The 24128-nt window shown below is 45.5% G+C and overlaps 1 protein-coding gene across 3 annotated transcripts in view; it reads right to left on the bottom strand.

Annotated features, from left to right (window-relative positions):
- Positions 1-24128, bottom strand: part of LOC126164408 (phosphofurin acidic cluster sorting protein 2) — a 704396-nt gene that overhangs the window by 180965 nt on the left and 499303 nt on the right. For all 3 annotated transcript variants that reach the window (XM_049920238.1, XM_049920240.1, XM_049920239.1), the window contains exon 3: positions 3272-3361. In XM_049920238.1, the coding sequence (XP_049776195.1) occupies positions 3272-3361 (90 nt within the window). The remainder of the gene's footprint in view (positions 1-3271; positions 3362-24128) is intronic.

The following is a 24128-nucleotide window of genomic DNA, read 5'->3' as shown; positions in this document are numbered from 1 at the left end:
AAGAGACCAACGAGGCAGGTCCTGCCCCAGAGTCGTCTGCTGTCCCCAGCTGTAGGATATAGCATCAATACACACTGATTCTGAAGCACGTAGTGTGGAAGAATCCAGTACCACAAGGAATTCTGTCTCAGGTATACAGTTAGATCATATGGGGTCTGATGGCATGGGGACCACCAGAACCACTTTCGTCTTTGAGAAGCTCTTTTCGTCCCTCTTCTCCTTGGATGATTTCTGTGCGCCTGAGGACTTGTCTGACTTAGTTTAGGGACAGAGGAGGAACGTGAAGCCCAACCTGTTGTTCCTTCAGCCACTGGCTGATATCTGGCTGCAGAACAGCAGAATCCTGGAAGAGGAATGTCCCGACACTCCCGTTCCTAGAGAGAGAGAGAGAGAGAGAGAGAGAGAGAGAGAGAGAGAGAGAGAGAGAGAGAGAGAGAGACCAGAGAAGGATGTCAATGCTCCTACAGTACATCTGGGGGAAACATTAGGAGGGGGGCTCCCCAGCCACTAGGAGTGGCTGTAGTCGAGTGACCCCGTGGCCCGACACAGAAGTCACAACGGGCTAGGGTACTGGCCTAGAAAGGATGATGATGTAGCTGTAGCGATCATCATCACCACCATCATACAGCACGCAAAAGATCATATTTCTCCTTGACGTCCTCATAGCCGAGTTGGTCAAGAGTCTTCTATTCTTGGATTTTCTTTTCTCTTCAGAAGGTGAACAGGGCCAATGGTGCTCCCATCACCTGACATGGAAGGGGGATGGGCACAAGGAGCATTCGTGTGCAACTGATGTATCGAATCCCTACAGGTGGGGCTGGCCTTACAATGTGAAGACGCGCCTGAATCTCGTGCATCTGAAGACTGCATGGGAAGGGAGTACATATGGTTACACATCACACAAAGAGAAAATCGCTTTGACCTTTCCAGATAAAGAATCTCTTTCAAATCAGCCCTATTGTCTTTTAGTCCCCACTGGGAATCATGGCTATAATTCGCACCCAGTCGGTCCAAATTGGCACATACATCATCAGTCTGTTAAAGGAGGTCACGGTGTATTACGATATCGTGTACGTTATTGAGAGTTATTGGGGGGGGGGGGGAGGGGGTTTATAGTTACAGGAGTGTCACCCAGCTTGCAACAGGCGAGCAGCGCTCGCGACTGAGCAGGGGAAGCTGTTTTAATCAGAACTGAACACTTCATTTTCGAAATCACTGCTACTTCCCCTAACCTGTCCTCAAGGTGTTCAACGAAGTATAATGTCTTTGTGGCCAAAAACGAATCCTTGTCGGTCCTAGAGCAAACTCTTATCTGTCCTCTTGTGTCCCCACGGACGCCACCCAGCCACAACAATGGCTACCTGACCAGTAACCATTACCCGGAGGCACCAGTTCTCAGCCAAAATGGGCTACTACTCCTTGGCATAAGTGGCAGGTTTCCAACTTAGGCACCAACAGTCTGTTCTCTACGTGATCAGAGGGCCTACCAGCATGCAGGCACTTGAACACCCCGTCACAATGGAATTTCTACTGTGCTGGGTTTTGGGTGTACCGCTTTTGCAAAAAGTAAGGGTCCAAAGAGGAAGGCAAAAAGATGGACTGTACACTGCATTGGGTGACTTTCCCTGCACAATCCGTACTTCTGTAAAACTTGGAAGAGGAATGGTAGGTCAAACCCAACAATAAGGAGCATCTAGGTTACGATGAAAGGTTGTATGAAGTGTAGGAAGAAAAACGAATGTCCAAAATAATAAACCAAATCCAAGCATGTTCGTCATCAAAAATACCGTCCAATGGAAAGGCAGTAAAGAAAAGGAATAGAAGAAGGGTTGGCGCGGAAGGGGAAGTAGCACTACAAGGATCAGGGTAGGGTGTTGCCAAGGCACGCACTCGCAAAAGAAATGTGAGCTCCCCTGGGAGGTCCGTTGTATATCTGGCGACATAACATGCCCATATAATAGGCCCACTGATTAATATACTAACACAACCCATGTTGAATGACGAGTATTGGGATCTGGGTGCACGTGAGGTTTACGGCCGCTACCGAATGTCTTTCCTGGGATAAATGCGGCCAGGACGCTGGGCTCGCCAACTGCCACATCCCCCTCCCCCTCCTACAGCCGGGGCGATCAAAGGCTGAACTCTCTCTTGAGTGAGGCCAATAGTCCAGTCTCACCGGTTTATGCCACAGGCTTCACCTTCACCTAAAGCTTTGCCTACACTAACTTTAACATACTGAAGGATGCATTTAACAGCAGTCCAGAATTCAGGCTACGGGTTGTTGAGAAACTAGCTTACTTGACTGACAGCACATACCAAGTTTTCACTGTGGCAGCAAACATCAGCCCACCTACAGCCTTGTGGACTGTAATATTTTCCATGGATTACTTGTCTTAATTAGCAGGGCGACATCCAAAGTGCGATTATAAATTGCAATCAGTAGTATGTTGCATGTAACTTCCAGTTGTTCACGTTGAAATTTTTGAAAAAGCGACTAATATAGCTCTCTTGAGAGATTAACAGTTCTTTAGTTTCACGGTCTTATCAGATTTCCAATCCTACAAAGTAACTGGGATGATCAACCGAACCATTACATCTCAGTAAATCATCTCAGTTGCATTCATTTGTGTTGACAGTTCATTTTTTTTACGATATTGTGAAGTTTAATTTTAATTCTATAGTGAGTTTGTGATATTTATTATAATGATCCCTCAGTATGTAAACCTCGGTAGAAAGACGTGCTGATGCAATGCGATTACGTAATTTGTTGTTTAAATGTTTAACAGGGATTATCTTCTATATAATGATGGAATAATGTAAACTAAATGTCACATAAAGGCCCAAGAAACATACTGCAAACTTCACTTGATACTGTGTGCATTCAACGAACATTATTCTATTTTCCTCCCCTTGCTCCACGATTTCTGAAGAGGTATTCTAAATGTGAGACCTCTGAGCCATTCTCTTGTTTTCTTAAGACCTTTTAGGCTACCGTTTCTAGAAGAATCAGGCAAACGCCTTTTTACGCGTGAGTACTTAATGAGGTTATCGACGTAGTGTGGCGAGTAAACGGAGTACACATTTCATACACTGAAACAACTTGCTTTCCTCATTAACATGGTTGCGTTATATCTGTACTTTCAGATTCGACAGTGACGGCAACGCCAACCACTTATGATTACTTCTGCTCTACGATGGAACAAGAAGAGCAACGACGTGGGCGGGTTTCCGTGCTGCGTGCGCTCCGCTTTTACTCGACATCCTCCCTTACCTGAAGCGAGAAGTTGAGCTCGAGTTCCGTGTCCAGAAGGCCATTGGGCGGCAGGAGCATTTCGTTGGAACGCAGCGTCCGTTTGGAACTCTGAAACACAAAATTAGTGCAATGTTTTACAGACGTACACACTGACGAATATCTATACATGCAAAATTTCTGTAAAACAAAGTTAAACCTATATCAGCACAGCCGCCGGAAATTTTAGCCACACTACTAAGAAACAAATGCCGAGCCTCTGTCACATCGGCTATTTGTGAAAGCGTCTTTATATATTAATATTCAGCCTGCGTACGTTTATGCTCTCGAAACTCGAAAAGCAGTCTGCTGATTGACTTGAAATACGTTTCTTGCAAATACACGGTGTTTTTATGTCCCTCTTTTTTTGAAAGATATATACTACGTATAAATAAATACCTAATGTATATGGGGGAAACGTTGCTACCAAAAATCTCAAAAAGTACTCGACTGATTTACTTCAAATTTTAAACCATACTGTATTAAACATTCAAACGTACATAAAACTAATTATTGTTTTAAAGAACGTAAAGGTTTTCTGTTCAAACCGACTGCGAGAAATAAAATGCTCTGCTGTATAAATGTGCGGTTTTATGTCCTTTGTCGCAGCCACATTTAAGTGCGATAGTGGGACTTATAAATCATTACACAAATTGTTTCACCCATATATATATATATATATATATATATATATATATATATATATATACTGTTTATAATTGTACATATATTTTTACACATAAATTAAATAAACAACAATTACATGTTTCCTGTTTTCGTCCTCTTAGATTTCACAGAAAAAAAAGGAAAGCACGACCAGGGCGCATATCCAGTTCCCATAAATACTTGAAACGCGTGCTTTCTTTTCTCTTTGTCTTCCATTGAACCACACAGAGCCACAGCAACGTGTGGCAGGTCCCAGCTAGTTTATTTATAAACCAGATGCGGCATTTTTGCAACATGGGTACAAAAGCATTCATAAAGAACGGGTGAAGGTTACACTGACATGTAATGCACCAAGCCATCCGAAGGATGTTACATGAATAGAAAGTACCTTGGCTATAAATGTCCTTGCAAATATTAACTATGGAGGGTAATCAAATGAAAACGAGGCGGAGCGAAACAAGTAAGTAAACTTTATTATTTCAAAAATAATCGCCGGAACTATTAACACTTATCCCACTATGAGACAACATGGCCAACATCATAATGGGAGAAATGTTAGTGGTTGCCTGTGGAACCATGACTGTACCCCGGCGTGCACTTCTTCGTCCAAAGCACATCAACGGCAACAAATGTCTTTCTTCCGGGCTCGAAAAACACGAAAATCGAATGGTCAGAGATCAGGGCTCTGTAACGGACGTGCAAGGACTTCCCTGCGGAGCTTCTGCTGCATAATCGAAACAAGAGGCACGCCAGCTCCGTGAAAGCCATGACCACCTTTTCCTTAGACTGCAAAGGTTCACTGCTCAGTGGCTTTCTGGAACACGGTGCCACAATTAAGGCACAGCGGCGCGTGGACAACTTGCAAAAACTGAAGAGCGCCATCAAGTCGAAAGAATGTTGACAGACTGTATCGTTCTGTCGCAGGATAATGCCGGCCAACATACTGCCAAGGTTGTTTCGACTATCTACGTTGCAGAAGCTCAAGGAAGCTATCTTTGTGAAATTGCTTCACGTTTATAACATGCGTTTATCAACGTTCGACATGTAGTGCGCATAGCTTCCTTGAGGTCAACATAGGTCTATTGCGTGAAGTTAATAGTACGAATGCTATCTCAGAAAAAGAGTTAAGAAAGACAACAATTTTAATGAACTACCTGAATACTTAGTTCAGTGCAAGCAGATCGGCACATATTAAGCTAAAAACTAATCTCGACGATAAAGTCGAGAATTTCAATCTGACTGCCGGTGGTGAATTACACAGATGACCTCACAGGGCCAAGTACAGTCACCAGTAGGCCATATCAACGCAACTGGTGTACCATTAGCAGTTTTACTGATTCATCCATTGACGTTACTGATAACAGGGTCTTTACATCCTGGTTCAAATGGCTCTGAGCACTATGGGACTTGACATCTGAGGTCATCAGTCCCCTAGAACTTAGAACTACTTAAACCCAACTAACTTAAGGACATCACACACATCCATGCCCGAAGCAGGATTAGAACCTGCGACCGTAGCGGTCGCGCGGTTCCAGACTGAAGCGCCTAGAACCGCTCTACCACTGCGGCCGGCTCCTCTACATCCTCTTTCACATTTAACTGAGTATTCTACTTAAAATTATCGTTTACTTTAAACTACACATCCCTCACTATGCCTTTAGCGGAGTTACAAGATTTGTCTGTAACTGGAAAGGGCAACTGCAAACCAGACCTCAATTGGACGCATGAAGTTATTCAGTTACCACAACAGTCCCTGATCGCAAATATTTGTTTATTCAATTGCCGGTTTCAATCACTACGAATATCTTCAGACTGACCTGTCTTCTTGACATTAACACAGTAAGCAAATAATTTCATAACATTGGTCTACGTCATCCTTAATCAACAGGATCAGTGTTTATGTGGCCCATTTTATTTGAAATTTCGCGTACCACCACAATCTCTAACCCTTAGGCACTGTTCTATGACTAAGACCATCTCGATAATTAGGGCCTTTATTTCCCAACAGGTGCAGAAAGAAATATTCTGTGGCAATGCCCGTCTCTGCAGGTTTTTATTACCTAGATACAGCTTCCCTCCAGACGACCAACTTTTCTTTTCCTATTCCAGTACGTGACTCTGGACATTACCGCCGCGCATTTTTTTCCCGCAGCTCCTCAGCACGTATTACGATGTGTGACCGAGCAGAACATTCAGTGTCATAGTTCTGTTAATGGCAAAAAGTCTTCTTTCACGGATAATATTTTCTTTCCAATTGTCTATTTACAGCACGCTTCCCGAACGTGCTACACGGTCGTACAAATCTGCTTCCATCTTGCTCTCACTCTGGAAAAACAGTTCTTGAACTGGCAGGACGTGATACTATATTATAAAAGAAAATTAAAATCACATTTGTACGTTCTGCAGCAATTTTTGTTTGTTAACAGACCGGTTTTCGTCTTTTTAGGGCTTCCCTATAAATAGGTGACAAATGGACGACACAACTGCAGCTGAAGTAACCACGGGACAGAGGCGGATACTCTTATTACCAACGTTACGTCGTTTACAAATTTGAAGTTTACACTGAATACACCTTTCGTACAAAAAGAATTTTACAGTTGGTTCCACTATTTTAATTGTATATTTTTCACGCAACTGAAACTAATCAAATTTAATGAACAGAGAAAAAACTAAATTGTGTATGCTACTTTTACGCCAAATCTTAATCTTCCGAATAAATAAGAACTGAAATTATTTATTATTATTATTATTTTGGTTTTCATCGACACAATGTTTGCTTCTGCATTTCATCTTCCACGTCTGTCTGAAAAACAAACCGGGAAATAAAGCAAACAGTTAAAATTTTACTAAACGCTGACTGCACAGGTACACTACGTACGATCCGAAAACAAGCGGCTGCCCAAGATGTTCTTGTCCGCTCCGCAACATGGAAGGATCCTTAAAACTTGTTCACAACCGAGTAAGGCAGCAAAATGTTCATCGGAAAGAGAATTACTCGAACAAATTGCTATATCAGTCAGTATTGGCACACAACTAACCACTATGTCTGCTGCGATACCCTCCAACCTCGCCCGGTGAAAGCACTCGCAAACCGCTTAGCGCAGAAGCGGCGTGGCCATCCCTGGAACCTGTCGCAGCTTTCAGTGGTGCTCCGTGTTTGCCCTACTCTGGAGAACTTGTGACGCTATCTAATAGTTTGCAAACTGGCAACCGTAGGTCGACGTACGGGCCCCACTGAGGAAACAGAGGAGGTAATTACAGGCCAAAGGAGCGGCGCTAAGCACGGCATCCCAGCAACCCAGACTGTTCCTATTTGACTTCGTGGGTCGTCCAAGGATGTCGTACTGCTATCCACAGTTTACCTTTTCAAACTACTCGCTCACATTTGGAGGTGTGGTATTACAGGAACTCCACGCAGTATAGTTCCCACAGCAAAAGTTATTATCACTTTGCAGAAGAGGAACAGAGGCGCCAGAAGTACAATTACTTAAATAAAAACAAATTAGTATAACACGTCTTTAAATCTGACCTGAAAGTATAAACATTTCTCCTAGGTCCATACACATTCCAAACCCCATTACGTTAGTACCGACAATTTGTATTTGTAGGTTTTTAACAGCTATGGAGAGCCTCGCAACATTTAGAACGAAACACGTGAGGCGCATGAAACAGGTAACAGGTAGGAGGTGAACTATTCATGCATCAATTATGCATCGCATGAGCCCCACGTGTTTCGTTCCACGTCTTATAGCTACTAATAATCCAGAATCATAATATTTCCGAGTTACCTGTTTGGGGCTAGGAGAATTTACTTTTTAGTTCGATGTAAAAAATTATATTAAAAAATGTTATGACTCTTTTAATTTTTGGCAACGGCATTGCCGCAGTGGATACACCGGTTCTCGTGAGATCACCGAAGTTAAGCACTGTCGGGCGTGGTCGGCGCTTGGATGGGTGACCATCTGGCCGCCATGCGCTGTTGCCATGCTCTCAGCCTCGTGAAGCGAATTGAGGAGCTACTCGACCGAACAGTAGCGGCTTCGGTCAAGAACACCATCATAACGACCGGGAGAGCGGTGTGCTGACCCCACGCCCCTCCTATCCGCATCCACCACTCAGGATGACACGGCGGTCGAATGGTCCCGGTAGGCCACTCGTGGCCTGAAGACGCGAGTGTTCTTTTTTTGTCTTGCATGTGTGAAATTTTTTAATTTACATACAACATCTCGAGAAGATCAAAACAGACACACGAAAATTCACGACTATTTCTGTTTCTCTTCTCCTGAGTCAACCAATGTATTGCTTCCTCCTTATAATATCTTGCGAAGGGACCGCGAATGTAAAAAATCTCTAGATTCGAACTAACACACAGACTTACCAGCAACCATTCTTCCAGTAAACCACTCGCGACTCGAACACAAAAAAAGGGGAGGCGGGGTGGGGAGAAATGGCAGTGGTAGGCCTATAGAAACTACTCTCCGTCAAACACCAGGCAAGAAACCGACTTAATATTGCATTGTCGTCCAATTCTGAGCTATGTTGAAAATTTGAAGTGTCTAACTCGTCGGGAAGTTAGTTCACAATCAACTGCAGAATCTGTACAGCGTAGACAAAGACAGACAAGAGAGAGTTAACGTACGAGTAAACGTTGTGAAATGAGTCATAATACATAGAATTTGGTTGAAATTTCTCCATGCGTCCCTGAATTACGCTTTTGTGTCACTCCTTTTCACCCCCGCCCTCAGCAGTTGGTGTGCAAGGGAAGGGCGCGGGGCTATATGTCACGGTAATTTTTTTCCAAGTAGCAAGTGATACGTGTGCCTAGGCACCTATAAGTTGCTTCAGGCACCTATAAATCGAATGAGTTATCGCAGATACTTTCTGCGCATGTCGGAGCTGTGACGCAATCTGCTAAGCACAGTCACAGCGCAGGAACTGCAATTGCGCTATTGCTTCTTTGTCGGCCAGTTTAGCTACAATATAGCAGGTCAGCAACTGGAAGCAGTTAATTCCATAAATTATCTGGGAGTAGGCATTAGGGTTGATTTAAAATGGAATGATCATATAAAGTTGATCGTCGGTAAAACAGATGCCAGACAGAGATTCATTGTAAGAGTCCTAAGGAAATGCAGTCCGAAAACAAAGGAGGCAGATTACAGTACACTTTTTCGCCCACTACTTGAATATTGCTCACCAGTGTGGGATCCGTACCAGATAGGATTGATAGAAGAGAGAGATAAGATCTAACAGAGGGCAGCGCGCTTCGTTACAGGATCATTTAGTAATCGCGAAAGCGTTACGGAGATGATAAACTCCAGTGGGGGACTTTGCAGGAGAGACGCTCAGTAGCTCAGTACGGGCTTTTGTTGAAGTTTCGAGAACAAAGCTTCACCGAGGAGTCAAGCAGTATATTGCTCCCTCCTACGTATATCTCGCGAAGAGACCATGAGGATAAAATCAGAGAGATTAGAGCCCACACAGAGGCATACCGACTATCCTTCTTTCCACGAATAATACGAGACTGGAATAGACGGGAGAACCAATAGAGGTACTCAAAGTATCCTCCGCCACACACCATCAGGTGGCTTGCGGAGTACGGATGTAGATGTAAATCACCTCCCACCCCCTCCCCTACTGCAATAGGGGGTTCTGTAAAATAAATCACATGGACCTACGTCTGTATAGGAAGAAAGGTAGCAGCATTTGGCTGAAGCGATTTAGGATACTCACGGAAAACGTAATTAAAGACAGCCGTGCGTAGATTTGAACTATCGTCCTCCCGAATGCGAGTCCAGTGTGCCAACCACTGAGCCACCTCGCTCGGTCGAAGCGAAAGGTGGAAGCGGCATTATACAGCTCTGAACTCTTCCGGCTGTGCGAGTAGCATACTGTGGTCCAACAGAACTGCTAACAAACTCGCAATTTACCACTTTCTCTAGATTATTACGGAGACATATACCAGAATATCAGTCCGCAATTGCTATCTTACGACTCCCGAATTATGTCCCAAACCTCCAGAGTCAAAATTATACATACCGCATACGGTCGTAATGTATTTTGAGAGCCGGCCGATGTTGGCCTAGCGGTTCTAGGCGCTTCAGTCTGGAACCGCGCGACCGCTACGGTTCCAGGTTCGAATCCTGCCTCGGGCATGGATATGTGTGATGTTCTTAGGTTAGTTAGGATTAAGTAGTTCTAAGTTCTAGGGGACGACCTCAGATGTTAAGTCCCATAGTGCTCAGAGCCATTTGAACCATTTTTGTATTTAGAGATAAGAAATCTACGGCCAGAAATGAATATCTCGGGAGATACGAAATTTTGAGTATTTACACTGCTTATGTTCCTAGAAAGGCATTGGCGGCAATACATTAGGGAAAGGGGGGGGGGAGGGGAGTGTTACAGAACTGTGACGTGTCCACGGTAGTTTTTCCCTCCTCCTCATGATGTTACATGTAATCGGTATAGGAAAAACAGTAAAAACTGAACATGTAGTGGCCGATAGTGTACTGGTTTTAGAGAGAGGGGAGGGAGGGAGGGAGAGAGAGAGGGAGAGAGAGAGAGTTTAGAGAGAGGGGGGGACGACGACTTTGTGCGACTCTGTAACGCATAACTGATAGACGTTAGTTTGAACATTTGTTATGGGTTGAAGTAGTAGTTATATTGTGCAAGTTGTTAATGTCAATAAATAACTTAACAATTCATGCATTTCGTTTCTTACTTCAATGCAGTCAGTTCTTCATCGCGCATACTATATTGACAGTAAAACTTTTGAGACACACTGTAGAGGCACTGGTGCTCAAACGATTAAAATCGATTTGGTGAGGTCCTGTGGTCACTTCCGGAGTAGTTTCGAAGTAAATTTGTTTCCCCTCACAGGAAGTACAAAGGCGTTTAGCACTGACAAGATAACGATCCACAATAAACGTTAAATTCATCGTTGATCCATTTGATGTCTTCCGCTAGCAATGTGAACTGCACTCTGTTTTTGTTGCACTGTTATGGTGGACTCGCAGGCAGCACTGACGGCTCCTCGTGGAGTGTGCCATAAAGAGGCTCGTTAGCATCACCTGGTTTCGTCCGAGTGACTGGAAGGAGATGCTCGACCAGGGTCGGCTGTAAGGGACCCCCTATGTGCAAGATTCGTGTATAGTGCGTAGCGGAAAGTTCACGGCAGGATGTGTCCGGCCTTGTGCACGAGGATTTGGCGGCTGCCTTATGTAAGCTGAAGTTAAACAACACACTCTGGACGGATTCGGACTTGACTCGCGTTTCACGCGAATTTCTACAACCTCTCTGCAGATGCATTTTAACTAATACTTCTATTTAGGTGTTTATACTAGGAGCCAATGTATCAAACTTGATTGCCTTCGTGTATTTTTGCTTATATAGCATTCTGATTGTATTTTTACATTTCAGACAATTACTATTTTCGTCTCCTCCTGGTTTTAGAGACGTCCCCATTCATAAAACGGAAGGAAACGAAAGAATCTGAAATATTTTCGGAAGTTTTTGACGAGGATTATTCCGACGTTGCAAGTGAGAATGAAGATCCGAATGGCTGCGTAAATTAGCGTTCTTACGGTTCTGAGGAAGATTCAAGTGAGAGTGACATCATTCACCGGTAAACAAGTGTAAGATGTTTTCAAGTAATTCCGACAATAACGATGGAGGTGACTTGTCATAATTTTAACCGGGACCTGGCAGACCACGTTCCAGCCAACCGTAAAAAGTGCCTCGGGCAGACCCAGTCCTGTGCAGTTTCCATCCGGTCTCCTGTGAATCCTAGTTGTTGCAAGTCTTTCCACAGTCCACCCCACCTTGTTCGTGGTGCCCCCTCTTGCCTTCCTATCAACACTACTTTTAGAATACCAGCATCTGACATCCCTGCAACTTGTCCAGCCCATTGTAGTCAATTCACCTTTGTTTTCCGTAAAATATCTGGGTGGTTCACTGTAGCGTACGTTTCCTCGTTTTCCAGTATCCTCGGCCCTGTTTCTGCCTTTGCTTATCCAAAAATCTCTCATGATGTCTCTCGCAAACACCATCATTTTCTCTATCGCACTGGAGCAGTTACTGTATTACATGCCTTCATTTTAACTTTCGTTGACATTACTGTTGATTTCATAATTGGTTTTAGGATCTGGTTCACTTCTAGCAGCGAATTATTCCTCCTGCTAAAGTAGACCCAAAGCACGTAAAGTTCTCAACAATGGTACATCTTTTCCACCTGTAAATCCTCATGTACACTGTGGTTCAGCTGCCTGGTCAGTTTCACTTCTGTCTCTTCTGGTCCACCTTCCCTGTAATACTGCTCAGTTCCTCCGCAGTTTCTCATTTCTTCTCTTGACTCTAATATAGCTGTCATATCTTGTGCATACGCTATCATTTGCAGATTTTCATTTATATTTCTGCCCTTTCCTACTCTTTTCATCTAACGTACAATTTTTTCGAGGGCAAGGTTACATAATATGAGAGACAATGCGTTACCTTGTCGTCCAGCAGTTCGTACTTCCACCTCCTTTGACATTCCCCTTTCGTATCTTACTTTAGCTTTCGTTTCTGTTTTACACTCTTTTATAAGGTTGCTTCATTCCGGCCCCCCCCCCCCCCCACAGGTTGTTCCACAGGGTCAACTCTACGGATATTATAGCATACTTTTGAAAAATATACTTGTGTGACGAACACTAGTTTTTCATATGCCCACACGGGTGCCATTGGAAATATATCGTCAATTTTCGGAAAAGACGAAAATCGGATGGGGCCGAGTCGGTACTGTGTCAGTGAACACAAGCCGTCGGATTGTTGAAGACGCCGCAGCGCTCGCTCGTAGTCTGGCGCTGCCGTGCTGAAGGAGAGGGCGCTCCTGGTGTGCACAAACTCTTCTAAAGCATTATTTCGGGTTTGTGCGGTTAGAAACACTATTACAGCACGCTGCTTCTCACGTACCGAGATAGCTTCATTACACACTACCACGTTACACGGTACAATTCTCCTCAATAACACCAAATGTTTCACACTTTTTTTCGTGTTATGAGGTTACTCTTTTAATAACAATGTCTGTCCACACTATTCAAAATCAAATCGCGGTATGAGACATCCAGCGAAAGCGGGTACAAACTAGGCCAAAGAACGACAACCAAACGCTTCGCTGGATGTCTTCTTAGTTTGAGCGGACGGCAAATCGAAGCTATCCTAGCGGTTGGCCTTGGCTGCGGTCCGGAGTGTAGGCGGTAAAATCAAATCGTTGGCGATGAGCTGGCCTCAGGACACACATCCCAGTCTAGACGCCGCGTCGAAAGATCTTTGGTTCAATACCAATTTGCTGTGCCTGTTGAATGGGTAATTATTTATTGTCTCTAAAAATATTGGAGTATTGAGTCGGATATGCAGAAAGTATGAAACAGTTTTTTCGCGAAGTCGAATGTTTATGGAAACCTGCAAACTGCGATTGTGGATAACAAAAAGATGAGGCGCCTGGAGGGAAGTAAATGAGCTGTTAGAAAATAACGTGCACGCTGTGGGGGAAAAAAAAGAATCTTTATGAACATATCTTTACTGCACGTACAGCTCTCTTAAAAGTGGTACCGCCTTCGGAAATTTTAGGGGCTTTACAATTCAGAAAGAATTCGAAATCTGTTGCTTTTATTCATAAAAATATACGAAACAGCCCACATTTCAATTGAGCTTTAAGGTAAGACAATTTTGTCCCACCACAATGCTCCGTACTTTTAAACACAGGTCGTCCACCGGACTCGTTTCATCTTCTCGTGAGCACCTTCTTGCAGTATAATAAATGCTGCACGTGCGAAGACTAAATCCTCTTCTTCCCTTATAATGTCGACCTGTGAACCCTACGAAAACGCTGCTTTATTACAATAAGAAAATGGGAGCAACCTCGACAAGTTACCAGAGGCAATTCCGATTACACACGGCAGGCAAAATCCCGTAGTCCCAACACCTCTGTTTCGAGACGAGGACAAGCCGAACGTCAATGCGTTGGGGACCGACAACGTTCGGACAACTGCACTGGCTGTCGATCGTTTGCCTCGGTTGCGCTGGCGTGTACGCTCCTTAACAGTGTTTTCGACACAGGCCTACTTAGCCGCTGCAGCAGCCAGTATACTACTGTGGACTACAACAGAAAGATACCTGTGTGGCGAGCTTTTGGAGGAACACGACTGAGCTGTGGCTGTCGATGAGACGATATTCGGTGGCCCAGAGCACTCGGTGAAGGATGCCGCGAAAGAAACGGCGAAGACGTGCAGCCGCGCGGTGTGCGAGGTGGGCAGGTGGGCAGGCGGCGGCAGAGCCGCGGGGAGTCCCCGCGCGCGGCGGTCCGCGGGTTAGTGACCCGGCGCCGGCCCTCCGTGGTCGATACGGCGTCGCGAGCGGGGGCGGCGGCGGCGGCGGCGGGGGCGCCGGCTAACTGCCCCCACCGGCGCGGCGCGGCGCGGCGCGCTCATTACCGCCGCATTATCGAGCCCGCTCGCGACCGCCGGTAATTACGTCCGCCCCGCTTTCTGTCGCCACGCTGCCATTCACCACTTTACGGCCTCTCCAACCGCGCCGCTATTAGCGAAAACGGAGCTCGTACGTCACCTGCGTCTGCTATCACAAAGGTTCACAGAGTCCGAAATGGTCAGGGAGGAAAACCTGACCGTTAAAAACACCAGCACCACCGCACGGAGAGCCGTACCCACTGTAAGCCCTGCTCGGATTTCAGCTAGTGTCATGCGCCCATTTGCCAGCAGAATACTTCTACAGAGTTTTCCTCGTCTCGTCCGTCTACGACAAATCTCGTCTACTTATCCCGCCACGCTGTCCCGATTCCATTTCGTCACTACTCGTTCTGCAGCTACGGCACTACAGAAAGCGAAGGACGTCGCGAAGCTGCACGTGCACGTCCTCTTGCCGTGTTGTGTTGCGATCTCGACACGAATAGCTCCAGTAACGTCACACACTCCCGAAGGCCAACATGTACTGATACCATTCTTCATTTATGTAGGAGGAGCTTTTTTTTTTCAGTACTGAGAACACTCGAAAATAAGATCGCATAACGATGGAATATCAACGCAGCAGGTAAAAACTAGAGTTTTAGTTTGACAGCGTTTGGTTAAGTTTTAACATGTCGGGTTTCTTTCCGACTATTGACAGCAGAAATGGCTGGTTCTTGAACACAAAGCCAATTACACTAACGGATTGTCCCATTGAACCACTTTGCCAACCTCCACAGAGGCTCAATCTTTTTCTATGTATGTCGTATGATCTATGGGAATCGTCTGCACCACGTAAGAACGCACAACGTCCCATTTAAACAACATCCTGCCTCAGTGTACCCAAGTTATCCGGAGCCAAAAGGTACCCGGCGAGTTACCGTCGCAGATACCTCGCAGAACGACACTACCGGCAGCTGGGAGCGTGCGGCGACAGCGCGAGGCCCAAGACGGCAGACCGCGGCCGGCCGCTCCCCCAGACCCCGCCTTAACGAGCTTCCCGCTTACGCGGGCGGCGGCCGATGAAGAGTGACGGCGCGGCGCGGCGCTGCGGCCTTTGATGGCTCCCCCCCCCCCCACCTCCTCCAACACCAACGCAGAGCCACGGTCCGCGGCTCAAGGAAACCTCCCGGCAGGCGACACCGGGCTACCGCTGCAGACCACGGAGTACCGGTCTCTACTCTGGCCAGCGAGAAAGTTGCAGGTACCTGCCACTATAGACGCAATACTGACATAGACTCAGCAAACTTACAAGGCAAACTATACACTGATGCATACCACAGCTAATACTAAAATGTAGACTTTCACGGCCGGAAATGTCATGTCCATTATAATTATACGGGCTGTTATGCCGTGGTCGGTTGATCAATTCTGTTTCAATTCTCAACGTTTCGCCCCCGTCTGCGGAGGACATCATCGAGGGAGTCTGTATCTACTTCAGTAGCGAGCCAGTGGATGTGTTGGACCTTCCATCGAGATACAGACCCCCTTCAAGATGTCCTCCGCAGACGGGGACGAAACGTTGGGAACTGAAACAGAATTCATCAACCGACCACGACATAACCGACATAACATCCCGTATAATTATAATGGACATATCACAGCTAGTGGTCTACGTCTACATCTTCCACGTTCCACTCGCAAACAGTGTGCGAAAAACGACAATCTATATGCCTGCATACGAGGCATCTTATCCTCGTGGTCCTTGCGCGAAATGTACGTTGGCGGCAGTGAATTCGTTCCACAGTCAACTTCAAATGCCAGCTCTATAAATTTTCTCAAAAAAAAAAAAAAAAGTTCCGCGAAAAGAACACGCGTGGTCTTCTTTCCTGTGACTCCCATTTTAGTTCCCGAAGCATTTTCGACATCCTTTTATGTTGTTCCAACCTACCGGTAACGAATCTAGCAGCTTCGATGTCTTCCTTCATCCGACCTGGTGCGGATCGCGAACAATCCAGCAGTACTCGACAGTGGGTCGCACGAGCGCTCCACTTTACAAATGAACCACACTCTCCCCTAATTCTCCCAATAAACCGAAGTTGACTTTTCACTTTCCCTACCACAGTTCCCGTGTCTTGAAAGGAGGATATAAGATGAACGTCAACAAAAGCAAAACGACGATAATGGAATGTAGTCGAATTAATTCGGGTGATGCTGAGGGAATTAGATTATGAAATGAGACACTTAAAGTAGTAAAGGAGTTCTGTTATTTGGGGAGCAAAATAACTGATGACGGTCGAAGTAGAGAGGATATAAAAAGTAGACTGGCAATGGCAAGGAAAGCGTTTCTGAAGAAGAGAAATTTGTTAACATCGAGAATAGATTTAAGTGTCAGAAAGTCGTTTCTGAATATTTGTATGGAGTGTAGCCATGTATGGAAGTGAAACATGGACGATAAATAGTCTCGACAAGAAGAGAATAGAAGCTTTCGAAATGTGGTGCTATAGAAGAATGCTGAAGATTAGATGGGTAGATCACATAACTAATGAGGAGGAATTGAATAGAATTGGGGAGGAGTTTGTGGCACAACTTGACTAGAAGAAGGGATCGGTTGGTAGGACATATCCTGAGGCATCAAGGCATCACCAATTCAGTATTGGGGGGCAGCGTGGAGGGTAAACATCGTAGAGGGAGACCTAGAGATGAATACACTAAGCAGATTCAGAAGGATGTAGGCTGCAGTACGTACTGCGAGATGAAGTACCTTGCGCAGGATAGAGTAGCATGGAGAGCTGCATTAAACCACTCTCAGGACTGAAGACCCCCCCCCCCCCCCACACACACACACAGAGGCGCGCGCGCCACAGTTCCCACGTGCTCGTTGCATCTCATACCACTTTGCAACGTTACGCCCAGGTATTTAAATGACTTGACTGTGTCAAGCAGCACATAACTAATGCTGTACTCCGACATAACCGAATTGTTTTTCCTACTGTTCTGCATTAACTTACATTTTCATAAATTTAGAACTAGCCACTCAACATACCAATTAGAAATCTTGTCCCAGTCATCCCGATCCCCCTACACTCATTCAACGACGACATTTTCCCGTAAGTCTCCCCGCCAGATTATTTATGTAGTAGAAAATAACAGCGGTCCTATCATAATTCCTGGGACACTTCTGACAGTACAGTTGCCTCTGATAAACACTCGCCGTCTTTCCTCTAGACTGCAAGATCTCGGACTCAATTGCCGGTCGCGTCGCGTATTTTCTCTGTTCGAGCACTGTTAGTGTCGTCCCAAACAATTTATTTAAATCTTTGTCGTCGCGCAAGCCGGCAAAATTGGCGTCAAATAGGAAGGGGGCCGAACAAGCCCAGACGGGGATCTCGCGGCCAATACTGCCACACTATCCTTTAAGTTCAGTAATGATCCAAAACGTTGTAATCACTGGCCGCAACCAGACTGATTGCTGCTGCCTGAAGACATTGCAAGCTCGTGGCCCGGTGAGAAAAGTATGTAAGCAGAGGGGCAATGAATGGAGAATTATTCCAACAAAGATACAGGCTGCAACTGGACAAATCCACTGAAATTAGCCACTTTGACAAAAGGCTGACTGTTATAGCCCCGCAGCTGGGGACGAGCATCTCAGAAATGGCGAAGCTGGTCGACTACTTGCATGCTACTGTGACGACCATCTACGAAAGGTGGTTGAAGGACTGTGGAACCACGACCAGGCGGCAAAGTGTTGGGTGTCCATCACAGAACGCCGAGAATGGCAGCCAGGCCGGCTGGGAATAGGCTGCACATCTCATGGCAGCGTACAATCCTCGCGCAGGCGAAAGTATTTTGAAACGCCCCATTCAGCGCACACTGTTTAACTCCGGCTCCGCGGCATGCAACTGCCACGTGCTCCCGTGTTGTCCAACAGCACCGTCAATTACGATCGCAGTGGGCACGCGATCATCGACATTGCACCGTGGATCAGTGGAAACGTGCCGCCCGATTGGAGGTGCTCACGTCCTGTTACGCCGTCACCCACATAACCGGCTGCTCGAAACATGCGCCGCGCCATGGACGCACGTCCGTAGAAGCAGTATTATATTATGCTTTCAGGGATAGTGCTTCCTGTGGTGTGGTAATAATAGAAGGAACTGTGACTGGTGTGGACTCGGTCAAAACTGCATCGTTTCATGCTTGCTGTCTCTCCCGACAGCGATGGCATCTTCCAGCAGGAAGGTGTCACGAGGCCAGTATCGTGCTCCAGTAGTTTTAGTAGCATGACAGGTTGATGCCTTCGCCACCAAATTCACCTTACCCGAACCGGATGTAACAACAGGGACGCTATCGGACGCCCACAAAGCACCGACGGCCAGTAATTTACGGGAGTTGCGTGAACTCTGCGTAGACATATGGCGCTAAATGCCTGAGGAAACTTACACAGCACTTGGGTCGAACCGTCCCGTGCAGAAGCGCCGCTGTACTGCGAACCAAAGTTGGACCAGTACGGCGCTAAGTGAGTGGCCAATCTTCTGGGTCAGCAGTGTAGACGAGGCACTCACTGTACGTGCGGTGGCGGAAACTTACAAGCGTCGTATACCCCCACTGAGTGACCGATTTCGACCACCCTTCACACGATTCTACACACAAGGAGCGACTGTTGCTACAGCAGAATGAGCGCCTTTTTCTTTCTTTCCCGAGAATCGACGCCCGAAGTTTTACGAGCGTGTCGAATACCATACGAGAGCGTCAGCCGTCAAGTCCATCCTTTATTTATTTTCTATTTATTCATTGTTGTTCTAATCTTGTGTAAAAACATGTATCGCGACAACGAACAGTGTTCTTTCAGAAACGTGGAATAACGATAGTCATCTTATTGTTACATTCGGTGCTAGATATAATCGAGGTATAATAAAGAATCATGATGAAATGAACATTCATCCATCGATTCAATGAAACGTTTATCGCAGTGAACTCTTATTGCTCTGTGAGTTGTTCGAACAACGTACAATGTGTTTATATTGCTTCCACAGCATCAACAGAAAGCAGCTGCCCTGCCTGTATGTGGAATGGGGTAGGGTCGCCTGTTTTCCTATCTGCTGTGTACCACACTGCTTCATTCTGCCGGTAAACCTCCAACGCCCGATTCTTTAAAGAAAAGAACTCCCGTGAATGAAAGGGCTTGAAATGTCTCATTGCTTTACAGAAAAGATAGTGTTAAATATCTGACGGTCAGCAAGTAAAACCTCCATGACTGAAGACGCAAACGGATACTGATAACTATTAACATATTTTTGAAAAACTGGTTTCTCGCCGACACTATGTGTCGTTTAATGATCTAATTTTCCTAGTACATTCAGTGTTATATTTAAATACTGTGTGCAAAACGTGTTGCGAATAGAGTTGCTAGTTAAGAAGAAATAAATTAAGTCGCGCCTGAAGCTGAAGTTCTACTGCATGAGCAGCGAAACTTTAGCGAACGATAAACTCTTTTCCTATCATTATTTTGGGTGGGACGGTTTGAAGTTGTGTGTAAGTTTCTTGCAAGTAGCCGAGTGCCCTCATTCTCTAGCAATGGATGAATATAGTCGGGTAATTTGTACATCATTTGTTAAATTGTCTCAATATACACACAGTTACTAAGCATAATACTCGTCTTACTGCGTTAAACCTTTAACGTAAAATTAGACGCCTTAGTGAATAGATCAGGACAGCATTTTCAGATTTTTAATTCCATCATTGATTACACGAAATACTGAAAATTAAATTTTTGCCGCCCCTGGAAGCCGATAGACAGCCAAATTGCTACTGGACCTTCACCGCTTTAGCCGTTTGGTGATATTGGCAGAAGAGGTGATCCAGTTTCCTAGCACTTCGTAACAGCTCAGAACGCTTGTTTGCTTCAGTTCACCGCAAAGCACCGTTTTTTTAAATGGGGAAGTTATCAGAGCCTGCAACAGCAACTGGAGAATCATACGATACGAGTGTTTTGTGGAAGATGATAAGAAATGTAAACAACGAGACCGGGACAATACGGACAGATTTGTAGCCCGGCGCCTCACACTGTTGCACTGTCGCCGCTGCTCCAAGTTTACCCGTCTCTCAGCCTGTGAAGCTTCGTAACCGGATCCCTCGACAAAGCTGGAGAAGCACATCGAACCGGAGCAGTATGTGTCTGTGCTAAGTACTTTCTGCGAGATGAGGCAGATTTGTCGACCGCTGGTTGTACGGTTCCGTCATTATCAGTGGGACCTGACACCCACTCTCTACATCTACATCTAGACAGGTATTCCGCAAACCACCGTCCGGCGCGTGGTGGAGGGCACCCTGTACCACTACTTGTCATTCCCCTTTCTGTTCCACTCGAAAGCAGGACGAGGGGAAAACCAACTACCTATAAGCGTCCGCGTCAGCCCTAATTTCTCGTACCTCATCATCGTCGCCCACACGCGCAATATATGTTGGCGGCAGTAGAATCGTTCGGCAGTCAGCTTTCAATGCGGGTTCTCTTTCTCTATAGTGTTTCTGGAAAAGAACGTCACCTTCCCTATAGGGATTCCCATTTGAGTTCCTGAAGCATCTCCGAAACACTTACGCCTTGTTCAAACCTACCAGTAACAAATCTTGCTTCGATGTCTTCCTCCAGTCCGACCTGGCACGTATCTCAAACACACTAACAATACTCAGGAACAGGTCGCACGAGTGTCATGTAGCAGTCTCCTTCACAGGTGAACCACTCTTTCCTAAAATTCTCCCAGTAAACTAAGTCGACCATTCGTCTTCCCTACCACACATGCTCGTTCTATTTCATATCGCTTTGCAACGTCATAGCAAGGTGTTTAAACGACTTTAATGCGTCAAGCAGGACACTAGTAATACCGTATCCGAACACTACAGGTTTGTGCCTCCTACTCATGCGCATTAACTTACATTTTTCCACATTTAGGGCTAGCTGCCATTCATCACGCCAACTGCAGCCACTCAACTCTTCGACACCTTACCGCACACCACGGCATCATCAGCAAGCGGCCGCACGCTGCCACGTCAGTTACGTATACAGAGAACAGCAGCGGCCCTGTCACACTTCCCTGGGGCACTCCTGACGATCTCCTTGTCTCTAATCAACACACATACTGAGTTTTATTACTTAAGAAGTCTTAGAGCCACTCACATATCTTTGAACTTATTTCAAATGCTCGTACCTTCGTTAACATCCTGCAATGGGACACCGTGGTCAAATGCTCCCTGGAAATCTAGAAATAAGGAGTCTGCCTGTCGTCCATAGCTCCCATATATCATCTGAGAAAACGGCAAGCTGAGTTTCGCAGAAGCTTCCAAGTCTCAAGGAAGTTTATAATATTCGAACTGAGAATATGTTCAATGACTTTGTACTGCAATTGGAGAAAGGTGGCGCCAGCGGACCAGCCACCCTGAAACATACGTCTAGCGACAACTAGGCTTTCCATTGGCCACAGCGCCACAGTATGATTTGACTAACAAGATCGGGTAAAACTGCCGCTGCCTTTGTCAACAACGAGCCCGCAACAGTTGGAGTGCGGACGACAAGTCACCAGTCAACTTGACAGAACAACAACAGTCGTACTACCCGAACTACCTGTTGTGCGACACACAAACCATTGTCATGTGAGTACAAGTGTCACCTGTTTTCCATACAATCGCTGAAAGAAGATGTCCTGGCTGGCTACATACCAACAACAGCGTACGAATGCGTCTAACGGTTACGGGGAAGTGTTACGCGCGAAGAAATGAAATGCTGGTGCGCCTACCATTAAACCTAAGAGGACGACACAAGAGCCTACGTGACAGAGAATCATTTGCACCTATGTCCGCTTACAGAGCTTACTAGCGACCTGTACGCTCCGCAAAGTAGGGCAGTATCCGGGCACTCTCGAATAGTGACCGAGTAGTCAGATAAACACTACACGGACGTGAGGTATGTGGGTGGCACTCGAGGCCACAAGCTCAACTCTTAGCCTGCTCCGACTAATATCCCTAAGCCTGCGGGCAGCCACCTGCCTACACAGATGACTATAATTCACCAACGTTTCGCGTAACTTGTTGGAGACCACGACACGATGAGTCTTCGTCAGTTACTACGGCGTAAACTGAGGTAACATCGGTGGCTACCGTGCGTAATGTTGTCGCTGCCACCGAAACGAGATAATACAACACTAATAACAACGCGTGGCAGAAGTTAATGTTACGGTACGCTTACAGCACGCTTCTCGGCGAAGAAACTTTGCCAATTTTGTTTTTTCAGAGTTACCCAGGTGTGAAAAGAGCAGAAGTAGAGCTAATCGTTCAAATTAACAGCCATGCTGGAGCTTGGAATGTGCCACGAATGACTTAGCTTTGCCGAAGTACCTACCTAGAGAGGCCACCTCCACATCAGCACAGTATTTGCATCTGACTTTTCTGTCACATGTCTGACACGTTATAGTTGTAATTTCATTATGTGGTGGAAGAAAGACTTATCTCGTCTTCTCGCTGTAACTGATGACTAAACCATCATTTGTTCACTGCTAACCCAAGTTCAATAAACGGTAGGAAAAGGAAAATTCCGATACCAGTCCAGCCGAATGTCCAAGAGTTTAAAGCCCCGTCCGAAACGGGGTCATTACAGACGGACGGAATATCCTAGATGGAATCGACTTCTGCCAACAATTTTCTACATAATATGCTGCTAGAACGAACTCAAACTCTTCACTTTAAGTAATTCCATGGAAATTCAGGTTTTTTTGTCGTCGACATCGCTAAAATGATTTATTTGTTCTTCTTATGTCCACAGTTTTGGTCACAATATTTCCAATCTAATTAACCAAACAAGCTCCTCGCCATGCCGTGAACGACCGTATTTCGGTTATAGTAGGGCAGTAATCCCGGCATTCAACTTCTTACTATGTGAACCTTACACTTGTTTCTATACCAGATTAAACAGCTTTACATATCACTTCTTTTCTGCCTGTCTTCCTTGGAGTCCAACAGATGCATCCATGAATAAGCTTCTACCCTGTTTGTTTGTTAACTTAGTCATTAGCTGCCTCTGCCCTGTCTCAAGGTGCTGTTGATTACGACGTCAAGTTGCTTGACCAGTTATTAATGTCTCAAATAAAGGCATTTTTTTTATCTATTCTACCGCTTGATTTGTAAGAACTACTTGATTTTTGTCTTTGCGATGGAAACGTTCCAAAAGTAATGCTTTTCGTGGAGGTACGGGTATGTTACCTCTATGCAACCAACTGAAGGCACAGATCAAGTCCATCTAAAATCACATACTGGAATCATGCACTTTAGTGTGACGGCGAAGCTACTTTCCGTAACGTATAAAAGCGGTGGCAAATCCCACTACCTTAGAGACCGTTCGACAACTGAGATAGCTGTGAAGCGTTGGTAATACAGCCCAATGAACTTCGCAGCTCGAAAATCTTTTTTTGAACTTACCCTGCAATATATGTATAGGTCTTGCCTACCATAGAATTTTCAGAGGATACCATAATATATGTCAATATGTAGCGAACCACGTAATTGTCTACAGAAATGAAAACCCGCTTGCCATGAAAAAAATATGAGTGCTTCAGTACGAAGGATGATGTGTGGTGATATCTCATGAGAAATGGAGGCACTGGAGCATCACTTGTCATCGTATCCACAGTAACATGTGCCACGAATATGTAAAAAATCGTGTACTTCTCCAACTGCAACCAGAAACCAACATTTCT

Source organism: Schistocerca cancellata, chromosome 1 (genome assembly GCF_023864275.1).
Source record: "Schistocerca cancellata isolate TAMUIC-IGC-003103 chromosome 1, iqSchCanc2.1, whole genome shotgun sequence".
Classification (NCBI taxonomy): domain Eukaryota; kingdom Metazoa; phylum Arthropoda; class Insecta; order Orthoptera; family Acrididae; genus Schistocerca; species Schistocerca cancellata.
Note: the sequence above shows the minus strand (reverse complement) of the source record. Positions and strands in the feature narration are given on the sequence as shown.